The sequence below is a fragment of the Chiloscyllium plagiosum genome, unplaced genomic scaffold (genome assembly GCF_037043375.1).
Source record: "Chiloscyllium plagiosum isolate Xiang-an unplaced genomic scaffold, Cpla_swu_hap1 HiC_scaffold_32, whole genome shotgun sequence".
Classification (NCBI taxonomy): domain Eukaryota; kingdom Metazoa; phylum Chordata; class Chondrichthyes; order Orectolobiformes; family Hemiscylliidae; genus Chiloscyllium; species Chiloscyllium plagiosum.
Genome location: NW_028270170.1, coordinates 17,416,901 through 17,429,328, shown reverse-complemented (window position 1 = coordinate 17,429,328; position 12,428 = coordinate 17,416,901). Strand labels below are relative to the sequence as shown.

General features: G+C 39.6%; 1 protein-coding gene across 5 annotated transcripts in view; it reads right to left on the bottom strand.

Annotated features, from left to right (window-relative positions):
* The window catches only part of LOC122539857 (V-type proton ATPase 116 kDa subunit a 1), a 66,992-nt gene that overhangs the window by 13,464 nt on the left and 41,100 nt on the right, over nt 1-12,428 (bottom strand). For 3 of the 5 annotated variants that reach the window (XM_043674980.2, XM_043674981.2, XM_087977829.1), the window contains exons 19-21: nt 11,880-11,897; nt 10,772-10,889; nt 9,245-9,416 (exon numbers count right to left, since the gene is read on the bottom strand). In XM_043674980.2, the coding sequence (XP_043530915.1) occupies nt 9,245-9,416; nt 10,772-10,889; nt 11,880-11,897 (308 nt within the window). The remainder of the gene's footprint in view (nt 1-9,244; nt 9,417-10,771; nt 10,890-11,879; nt 11,898-12,428) is intronic. The other 2 variants (XM_087977828.1, XM_087977830.1) reach the window with 1 other exon arrangement.

Genomic DNA, 12,428 nt, shown 5'->3' with positions numbered 1-12,428 from the left:
GCTGAGATTTTCCAGCATTTTTTCTTTTGGTTTCAGATTCCAGCATCCGCAGTAATTTGCTTTTATGCTCAGAAATCTCCTCCCTGGCTTCCCAGAGAATCAGAGGATAAATCCCATGCTGCTCCGGGGTCATATCTATTTTCAGTTCTTCCAAATTTGCTAAAACCTCCTTGTCAACCTCAATCCCAGCTAATTTTGTCACCTGTATCTCTGTATTCTCACTAACATTGCCCTTTTCCAAATGAATACTTTTTGCCAGTATTCACTTAAGCGCTTCACTTATATCCTCAGATTCCACACACAACTTTCCACTACTATTTTCGATTGGCCCTAATCTTATTTTAGTCATTCTTCTATTCCTGATATACCTCTAGAAGGCCTTAAGGGTTTCCTTGATCTTATCTGCCAACAGCTTCTCATGTCCCCTCCTGGCTCTTTAGATCTTTTCTGGCTAACTTATAACTCTTAAGCCCCCTAGCTGAGCCTTCACACCTCATCCTCACATAAGCCCCCTTCTTCCTTTTGACAAGAGCTTCAACTTCTTTAGTAAAGCATGGCTCCCTCTCTCGGCAACTACCTCCCTGTCTGATAGGTATATACTTATCAAGAACGCGCAGTAGTGTTCCTTGAATGAGATCCAAATTTCAAGTGTGTCCACTCCCTGCAGTTTCCTTCCCCATCTTAAATCTTGCCTAATTGCATCATAATTGCTTTACCCCCAGTTATACCTCTTTCCCCGCAGTATAACCTATCCCTGCCCATTGCTAGTGCAAACTTAACCCAAATTATGGTCACTATCACGAAAGTACTCACCTACCTCCAAATCTAACACTTGGCTGGGTTCATTCCCCAGTACCAAATCCAATATGGCATTGCCCCTTGTTGGCCTGTCTACATACTGTAGAAAGCCCTCCTGCAAACTCAGAAAATCCTCCTGCACACATTGAACAAAAAACAGATCCATTTAAATTACTTGAACTATAGTATTCCCAGTCAATATTGGAGATGGCCTCCTTCTTTAGAGACCGCAATTTCCCTTCCCACGTGGTTAAAGATGCCCTCCAACGCATCTCATCCACATCCCACACCTCCGCCCTCAGACCCAACCCCTCCAACCGCAACAAGGACAGAACGCCCCTGGTGCTCACCTTCCACCCTACCAACCTTCGCATAAACCAAATCATCCGCCGACATTTCCGCCACCTCCAAACAGACCCCATCACCAGGGATATATTTCCCTCCCCACCCCTCTCCGCCTTCCGCAAAGACCGTTCCCTCCGTGACTACCTGGTCAGGTCCACGCCCCCCTACGACCCACCCTCCCATCCTGGCACTTTCCCCTGCCACCGCAAGAACTGTAAAACCTGCGCCCACACCTCCTCCCTCACCTCTATCCAAGGCCCCAAAGGAGCTTTCCACATCCATCAAAGTTTTACCTGCACATCCACTAATATCATCTATTGTATCCGTTGCTCCCGATGCGGTCTCCTCTACATTGGGGAGACTGGACGCCTCCTAGCAGAGCGCTTTAGGGAACATCTCCGAGACACCCGCACCAATCAACCACATCGCCCAGTGGCTCAACATTTCAACTCCCCCTCCCACTCTGCCGAGGATATGGAGGTGCTGGGCCTCCTCCACCGCCGCTCCCTCACCACCAGACGCCTGGAGGAAGAACGCCTCATCTTCCGCCTCGGAACACTTCAACCCCAGGGCATCAATGTGGATTTCAACAGTTTCCTCATTTCCCCTTCCCCCACCTCATCCTAGCTTCTAACCTCCAGAAACTCGATCCCCTGACCTGTCCGGACTTGTCCGACCTGCCCAGCTCCTTTTCCACCTATCCACTCCACCCTCTCCTCCCTGACCTATCACCTTCATCTCCTTCCCCACTGACCTATTGTACTCTATGCCACTCTCTCCCCACCCCCACCCTCCTCTAGCTTATCTCTCCACGCTTCAGGCTCTCTGCCTTTATTCCTGATGAAGGGCTTTTGCCCGAAACGTCGATTTTGCCTGTCCTCGGATGCTGCCTGAATTGCTGTGCTCTTCCAGCACCACTGATCCAGAATTGAATTCCTAAGTACCAACCCATGCTGCAAGTTCAATCACCTTATTACTCATGATCTTGGCATTGAAGTACACACATTGCAAACCAATATCTTGGTTGCTACTGCCCTCTGGTGACTTTGTAAACCTATCCATGACCTCACTACCCTTAACCTCCTGTACACTGGAACTACAATTCAGGTTCCCATCCCCTTGATACATTAGTTTAAACATTAGATCTTTGAGGACAACTTTCTCAGAGCTCAGCAACAACATATGCTGTTGTTTCACTGCTGAATAATATCTGGGTCACTATTCCAAGATAAAACATTGGAACTTCAAAAGTTTCAAGGTCATCTAAAAGATCTCTTTCCACATTGGTGTTCCTGTTTAGACAATTCACAGAAGCTTCTCTATACTGGATTACCACCACTGTACACATAGTATATCTCAGTATTCACACTTCAATCTGTCAGTTAAAAACAGGATATCATAAGAATGAGAAATATCTTGAAACAGCACTCAATTTGCCAGGTTTAGCTTTGTCTGAGAAAGTAAAGGCATAGTTGGAAACTATTAACAGCTACTAATCTAAAATCACCTTTGCTTCATTATGGAAGGAAGAATGGAGAACACTCCCAATGGCTTTTGTTGGTGATGGGGGATAGCTCAGGGGTAAAGGTCTGGTAATGTTCTCTTCCGAGGTTTGAACCCGGCCATGGCAGATGGCGAATACGAATTCAATTAATATTTGGAATTAAGAGTTCAATGGTGACCATGAAACCATTATCAGTAAAACATCATGCTGTTCATTGATGCTCTTTTGGGAAGCAAATTGCTATCCTTAGCTGGTCTGGCCTACATGAGACTCCAGACCCACAACAACGTGGCTGACTCTTAACTGTCCTCTGGGCAATTAAGGGTGGTCAATAAATGCTGCCCAGGACAGCAATGCCCACATGCCATGAATAAATAAAAGAAAACTAAACACAAATTTGGATTACATTAATCTGTGTTTTCAAAGCTAGACCAATTTGTAATATTGCCAGCAGTATGTTACAGGAAAGATCCGCTAAATAAAATTACAAATGGTAGCATTCCTGCCTGATCACATCTATTTCATGTTTCAGGACTTCAGCACAAAAATAAAGGGACACCTCAGTGCAGTACTTCTATCAGAGGAGCTTCTTTCAGACGCAACGTTAACCAGGAACCTTGTCTACCCTTCCACATGAATATAAAGGACCTGACACTATTTTGAAGAGGAGAAAGGGCAGTAAACCTGGGCGAGTAATTCTCCTTAAATCCACAATCAAACCATTTCATACTTCCTCTAATGCATTCAATCCACCCCCAATCCTTCCTTATCTACTAATTATCAGCATAATCCTCCCATTTCCTCTTTTCTGATCTGCTTACCCACTTCCCTCAAATGTATCCGGACTATTCCGTATGATAGAGAATTCAATGTTCTCACCGGTTAAAGAAGTTTCCTTTGAATTCTCTATTTGACTTCCTAGTAACTAACTTATTTCAGTCCTCTTAAGCTCTGCTCTTCTCCACAAGAAATCTTTTTCTAGTGAGTCACTCCTCAGTTGCCTTTTTGCAAGGGAGAAAAGCCTCCAGTCTTTACAACCTTGCCTAATAGGTATAGCATTTAATTCAATGTTTTAATAGTCTGCCATTTATATTTCATGTGAAATTTAACACCTCAAATTAAACCGAATAGCCACACCCTAAAGGTTTGAAGCACAAAATGACAGAAGTTTCGGAAAGGAAAAAAATCTGCAAACACTGCAAGATTCTTTTCCCCACCACATATCAAGTAGGTACTTGCAGAACTGAATTTTAAAAAGTGCTAGGAAGTTCCAAGTTGCAGTTCAGTTCCCAGGAAGAACTGGAGCAATTTTTAAAACATTTTTATTTTAAGAAATATAATTTAATCTTGGAAAAATAATCCAAAAGTATTAATTGTACCATCCATTTCTTGTAAGGGAGGCTAGTCAATAAGCATCTTCAGCAAATAGCACTATTTGTTTATGAAAGTTTCTGCCACTGTAATTCTATCGTTGCAGTATATAATTAAAACTGTAAAGTGAAAGGCTGCTTTAAATTTTCCCCATCTGGCTGTAATAATGAAGTTGGTAACAGTGGAACAAGGCGGGCTGGCCTGACAGAGCTCATTATCAGCTGCAGGCTGCATGTGAAGAAAGCTGTTTAATTGACTTTATTTTGTAGGTCCCTAAATTCTGAAAAATTTGTTTGCCTCAGACCCAAGTATAAGGACTATCAAGGCATTAAGTGCAAAGTTGTAAGAAATACAAAACCAGAAGAAATCTCCATGTTCAAATTCTGTTCTGTACTAAACCATCAGTTTCCTATCTGTGTATCAGGTCAGATGGATCTGGCTACAATATAACCAAGCAGAGGAAGAAGAAAATGGTCAGAGCTTCCACTTGTTCTAACAGCCAATAGTTTTCCTGCTGGAGATGTTCAGAATTTTATGGCACGAAGGTAATAATTTGAGTCTTTGCATTTGCTTTACAAGAGCTAACAACTTAATCCAATAACTGATTTAAAAGTTACTTATTCAAATATATGCTAAGTTTGTATTTTAAAAATAATTGTGTACTCTGTATTCATCACTATAAAAATGACTGATTCGTACAACATAGTCGCCTCCTCTTATGCCTGATCTGTGGACATCTAGTGGTATAAGGCTCAACCCTGACAGTCCCATGGAATCATCCTTCAGCTGATACTAAGATCCCACTGAAAAGAGCCACATACATGATGTATCCTGACAGGGGCAGTTCCACAGATCTGAATGTCATCATGATTCATATGAGAAGAAACCTAGGAGGTTGGGAGCAAAAATAAGATAAAATTATTAATGGTAAAAGGATGTCATTCGACTCAAAAGCCTGCTCCACCATTCAACATGACCATTTTAATGCCTATCGCTGTAATGAGAAGGTTAGACCAAGGACAGCCAATGGGTGTTAATTATCTGGATTTCCAAAAGGTTTTTTAATAAGGTGCCGCACAGGAGGCTACTGAGTAAGATAAGGCCCCATGGTGTTAGAGGCAAGGTACGAGCATGGATAGAAGATTGGCTGTCTGGTAGAAGGCAAAGAGTGGGGATAAAAGGGTCCCACTGGAAGCCAGTGACGAGTGGTGTTCTGCAAAGCTCAGTGTTGGCATCACAACTTTTCACTTCATAGATCAATGATCTGGATGAAGGAACGGAGGTCATTCTGGCTAAGTTTGCAGATGATACAAAAATAGGTGGAGGGGCAGGTAGTACTGAGAAGGCAGGGAGGCTGCAGAAAGATTTAGACAGGTTAGGAGAGTGGGCTAAGGAGTGATAGATGAAACAACACTGGAAAGTGTCAGGTAGAAAGAATAGAGGCATGAACTATTTTCTAAATGGGGAGAAAATTCAGAAATCTAGAGCAAAAAACGACTTGGGACTCCTAGTCCAGGATTGTTAACTGAAGGTTGAGTCAGTAATTAGGAAAGCAAATACAATGCTGTCATTCATTGCAAAAGGACTAGGATATAAAAGCAGGGATATACTTCTGAGGCTCTACAAGGCTCTGGATAGACCACATTTAGAGCACTGAGCAATTTAGGCCCCACACTTCAGGAAGGATGCATTGGTCCTGGAGCAGGTCCACAAGAATGATCCCAGGAATGAAAGCCTCAACATATGAGGAACATTTGAGAACTCGGGGACTATACTCAATAGAATTTAGAAGGATGAAGGAGGGGATCTGATTGAAACTTACAGAATACTGAATGGCCTGGACAGAGTGGACATTGGGAAGATGTTTCCATTGGCAGGACAGATAATGACCCAAGGGCGTAGCCTTAGAGTAAAAGGGAAGACCCTTTAGAACAGAGATTAGGAGAAACACCTTTAGCCAGAGAGAGTGGTGAATCTGTGGAGTTCATTGCCACAAAGGGCTGTGGAGGCCAGGCCATGAGTATATTTAAGACAGAGATAAATAGGTTATTGATTGCCAAGAGGATCAAAGGTTACAGGAAGAAAGGTTTTTCAGCACCATTTTCATACTATCAGTCATGATTGAATGGCAGAGCAAACTCAATGGGCTGAATGGCCTAATTTCCACTCCTTTGGTCTTATAATTCTCAACTCACTTGTCAATAGAATTGAAAATTCATTTAACTCAGCCCCGAATATACTTGATGACCAAGTGTCCATGGCTCTCTGGAAAAGAGAATTCCAGTGAGTAAACAACTCAGAAGAAATTCCTTCTCATCGTCATCATAAATGGGAGACTTTGCCCCATTGTTCTAGATTTCCCCAGAGGGGGAAACATACTCTCAGCACCTATCCTGTCAATCTACAGAATTCTGCACGTTTCTATAAGATCACTTAGCATTTTATGAACTATACTGCGTATAGACCCATTTGCTGAGCCTATCCTCATAATAGGGTCCTTTCATTCTTTGAATCAGCCGAGTCTCAAAATTTATACGTCTTCCTTAAGGAGTCTAAACAGTCTACACAGTACTCCAGATGCAATCTCATTAAGGACCTGTAAAGTCATAGCAATTCATGCCTGTTTTTAAACTCCATTCCCCTTACAATAAAGGCCAAAGGCTAACATTTTATTTGCCTTCCATTCAGTTACTGTACCCTGCATGATTTCCCTTTTGTAATTTATACACTAGGTCACCACTATCCCTTTGTAACAACGCTGATTGAGGGTTGAGAAGGGTTTAACCTATAATATTTAAAAACATGGATTTTCTATGCCTCCTAGAAATCTGTAGCATGCCAAGGTTGGACAACATTTAGCATGTTACCTTCGTATAAGTACAGCATTCCTATCAACTGTTTAGAGGTCACAATGATGAATTGAAAATCTAAGTGATTACAGCAGATGCACTTAAAGGAAAACACACAACTAGGATGTGCAAGAGAAAATATGAAAATATCGTTGAATGAGAGAAGTTGTGAAGAAGCCCAAGTGCAGTATTGTACACTGGTATTGGCAGGTTTGACCAAGCAGCCTGACTTCATATGCTATATTTAACCTCAAAAATCAAATGGAAAAAATGATGCAATTTGTTCATCCAATACAGCAATTTAGTACACCTATAATCATTCTTTATACAAAGGGACCTAATACATTGCTCAGTTTTACTTGTACCTAAAATGAGTGCATTGGCTAAGGATGTTAATTTCTACTTTTTGATAAGTATTCAGTTTCCTTAGCAGCCAACCACAGAACCTCCTATTTAGACTCGCGAGAAGGGTTAATGTGCGTACCATCTAAGTGCCAGATCGTAACTGTTTCCAACTTGAAACAGTTGGTCTTTGGTAATACTATCAACAGAGCTCCATCACCATTGACTGGCTTAGCCATCTTAACAAATGTAAATCCTTCAGAGGAAAATCTCTCTCAATGTCCCCTGGCCTCCATATGATGATGCTTCTTGTCATTAGTGCTCACTGCCTTGCACCTGCGTATTGATGTATGATAATTGTGGTGAGTCCCTCTCTCAAAATTTATCTCCACTCAAAAAGAGAAATTATAGGGTTTGTATATGTGGTATGAGATTTTCTTTTTAGATTTTTGAAATGAGTCAAAGTGCATTCATACATTTATAGTTGACTTGTGTGACTTTTTAAGTAAAACTTGATTAAATTTTCCATACAAGAAGAAACATTCTCTTTTTATTTATTCTACCGAAATCTTTTGTAATTTTGAAGACTTCTGTTAAGTCATCTCTCTGCTTTCTTTCTGCTAAAATCTTTTCTGCAAGATTTTTAGAAGAATCAAGTATATTATAAAAACAAATCAAAATCTCTGACCAGTCCTGGATTTGGTACTTCAACTGTAATCAAAGGCAAGGTTCTAATGGGTTTTCAGAAGATTTGTAGCTCAGGTGGTGGTTCTGGGTGTAGGTTTGCTCACTGAGCTGGAAGGTGTATTTTCAGATGTTTCATCATCATACTCTAACATCATCAGTGAGCCTCCGGATGAAGCACTAGTGGTATGGTCCTCTTTCTATTTATGTGTTTAGGTTTCCTTGGCTGGGAGACGGCATTTCCAGTGGTGACATCATTTCTGGTTGTTTTTCTCAGGGGTGGTAAATGGGATCCAAGTCAATGTGTTTGTTGATGGAGTTCAGTTTGGAATGTCATGCTTCTAGGAATTCTCGTGCATGTCTGTTTGGTTTGTCCTAGAATGAATGTGTTATCCCAGTCAAAGTGGTGTCCTTCCTCATCTGTATGTATGGAAAGTAGTGACAGTGGGTCATGTCTTTTTGTGGCTAGTTGATGTTCATGTATCCTGGTGGCTAGATTTCTGCTCGTTTGTCTAACGTAATGTTTGGACACTGACATTGACTTGGATTCCAATTACCACCCCTTGAGAAGAACAGGAAATAACATCAACACAGGAAATGTCACCAACCCAAGGAAACCTAAACACAAATAGAAAATGGGCCATGCTACCAGTGCTTCATCTGGAGGCTCACTAATGTTACCTAGTATGATGACAAAACATCTGAAAACGAACCTTCCAGCTCAGTGAGCAAGCCTACATCCACAATCTTCTAATGTTAGCCTGTATTTGAAACTTGCCATTTATATATGTCTCCACTTATTTTTAGATTTATCTTTTGATAATAGGATCATAGACCCACAAATACCAGCAACTTGCCAGTACATTTAGCTGTGATCCCAGAATAACAGCAGAAATCTGGCTATTTATATTTGGGGGGGGGGGGGGGGCAACAAAACCAAGCAGGATTCAGTCTTCAACATACTTTCCACATAGAATAATTCTAATATTGTCCATTTTGGGTTAATTACATTTCCACAAACAGCCTTTCGCTTTAAAATAAAGTGCACTATATGAATAAAAGCTGCTGTTGTTTAATGCAATGTAATTCCTAGCTATTCTTTTTTCCTTCTCTAGTCAATGAATGGAAACCAAATGTAATGACTTCTGCTGTCCTGCCCAACTTCTATTAATTCTGCAAAAAAAGGGGGGGATGAACCAACAAGTTGTCCATACTATGAGATCGTACCATGCATTACATTTCATCAATTGTGCTCACAGGTGAAAAACATTTTTTTTGTTTTTATAAAAAGGCTTGACTGAAAATGACAACTTCCATCAGATGCAGCAAACATTGGGAAGTAGGTTCTTACCAGTGCAAACGAAGAGCATGCAGAAATGCAGAAAGACCCTCCATGATGAGAAGAATTGCCACTGTCAGCACAGCAAAAGCAGAAAATATGAAGAAAAGGAGAAAAGATCCACCAAAGTTGTTTATTGACAGTCCAATGTGCATAACCATTGTCCACAACACTTCAGAGAGCTCTGAAACAGGGAACAAACAGTTTAACATTCATCAATTTAGCAGCTTTGCCTTCAGTGACATTCATTAGGCTTGCTACAGACAATAGCTACAAAACTATTAATTTTTAAAAACAATGTAAACAAAAAAAACTATCTTGTCATTTTTCTCTGTTTCTAATTAAAATCTCCAATTTGAATTTAAAATGCAACTTAAATAATTTACCAGACATGAAGAAAAGTTCCACTTCACCAGTTAAAACAGAATATTTAGTGGGAGTGATTATTCTTTGTTTTTCTAAAGTTAAGAAGTCAGCTCATCTACTTTTGCACAGAGTCATGGATCTCTCTTTATATTTGCCTTTCACACCTAAAACAGATAACATACACTCACTATCTATGGATTCAGCTCATGACAATATTTATACTTGCTTTGCATGAACTGCCATCAGATTAAAATTATGGCTGACTTCCATCCCCTTTAATCTATTCACTGGCACTAATATTCAGGCAGAACAAAAAGCTTTCTGCAGAAAATCGTGAAGCCAAACATTATCCCCACTGGGTTCTAACAGATGTCACATTGTCCACTGTGTGTTTTGCAGTTATTCCTTCCTTGGAAAAATACCTCAGTTTGAACAGGCAACTGAGTTACAACAAAACTCAATTCTGTCAACATTTCACATTAGTAACAATGCAGAGGGTGATGATATCACTGCTAAGAACTGCTCTGCAAATGGAAATTTCTTTTCTGTTGAAGACAACTATTGACCACCTTTTAAACCGATTATCTGCCAATTCATCCTCTTTAAAAATAAATAAAAAAGGATCTTAAATACAACTTGGTGATCGTTGGCTAATTTCATTAACAAAATTCAGTAACAGCAATATCAATATTTAATCACAACCATGTGTAAACAGCTCAGCTTTTTCATCATTTCCTTCCTACCAAGCTAAAACCAAGTTCATTGGGTAGCACATTTGACACTTCATACATTTGATCCTCAAAGTTACTTAATTTTGAGGTAAAAGATCTCTAGCTGTTTCTTAAAATGTCAGCCTTGATACCATAATTAACACTTTCACTTCAGTTAGAATGTTGTGGGCTCAAAGCCATTCCTGGACTAGACTGCAGATAAATTAAATATTCCAGTGCAGTAGGAAAGAGTTCTGTCTTGTCAGGTATATCACAAGAGGCAAATAACTGGTTGAAGCATTTGTTAAAAACTTGGAATTAACATAATTATGTTTGATACCCGAGGGTGGGGCAATGCACCAGAAAACTGTAATATATAAACATCACTCGCTCAGAAATCTATCCTGTTTACTTGAAGCACAAATGGTTCTCACATCTGAACGTGCACCTATGTTGTACTTACGTGCATGAGCCAGACTCAGTGCCCACAACCGCAAGTAGGAGGCAGTGTTAGAAACACATCCCAAGCAGTACTCAATGGTATGGATCGCCTGGTGTACGGCAACGTCACCAAAGTTAAACTACAAGCAACAGATTAAAAGATAAGTGTCAGTATGGAATAGTAATATTTCTATTATTATGTATAAAACAGTATTAGTTCTGATTTTCCAAAATATTACACAAAACTGTAGCATTGAATGTTTCAAATATCCAAAATCTTATATCTACAACATAACCTTGATTTTTTAAAAAAATGGTACTGAACTTATGCATGTTGTTAAGTGTTGGAAACAGTGATGAAATTATAGATGTTTTTTGATAATTTGCATTGAGGTCACAGAAATTACTTATGAAACTTCCAATGTGCTTCAATCCAACCTCAGAAAAACATTGCAACTGCGCATTTTTTCCTCAACAGCACTCTTTGGATCAGCTGTATCGAAATGACAATTTATGCAGGATTGTGTACCTTGGACCCATGCACATTTGATAATGTACTGAGACGGCCCAAACTTAACTTCCATCAAGATTATACCAACAGAAAATTTAGGTTGTAGGGTCATAGAGATACACAGCACAGAAACAGACCTTTCGGTCCAACTCGTCCATGCTGACCAGAAATCCTAAATAAATGTGATCCTGTTTGCCAGCATTTGGGTTCAAACATGATCCTGCAGTGCACAAAAACACAATGACCAACTTCACACAACAGCCATGCAGCCTTGTGTTAGGGAAAATAAAAGCATAAACATGACAAAGCCCAGAGAGCTGTGATATTCCTAAAGTGACATTGGGGGGGGGGGGGGGGGGGAGGTGGAGAGAAGGGGAATGAAAATTGACAACCTTAGCTCACCTTGCATCTAATAAGGAGCAATGTTGTGAAATGCATAAATCACTTTACAGCATAAAACTTTATTGCTTAAAGTTCAGAATTTCCTTGACTGACATTCAAATATGTCATTAAATTTCAAAGTATTTTGTACAATTAAAAATTTACTGAGCTATGTTAATAATGGACAATGAAATAAGTCTAGATAAATACTCAAAGCAGGTATCAAGTGCAGCCTTACCAATTCTTCCACAGTGGGCTTGCAAAAAAATTACATGTTTAGTGCAGTTAAATGCAATGAGAACATGAACATATAATTAATAGTTAATACAATTCATGCATAATACAAGTAAAAGGCACATCATTTTTATTGAAAATAACCAAAACGGAATTGTTCAAACATCATCCAGTGATTAAAAGACAATTTATGCAATTTCTGTAACATTAGGGTCAAAGGTTCTTGGGTTTTGTTTTAAACCAAAAGGTGGAAGCAGAAATTAAAAGGAGTTTTATTCCCTGGAATTAAAATAAAGATTTCACAAAATTTACAGATACACTAATTCCTAGAAATGACATTAAACCTTCAACAGAAGCAGAATAAAAAAACCCAAAAGAACAATAAAAGTCAGCATTCCATTTGGGTTAGAAAGCCTAAAGGAAGGCTTTACAGCATTCAGTGTAATTGCAAATCTCAATTTGAATCGAAGTATTTAAACAAACAAAATAATAAAACAAAACTGCACTGAATTATAAATACACAGGTTCCATATAAATAAACATTGTTATTAAA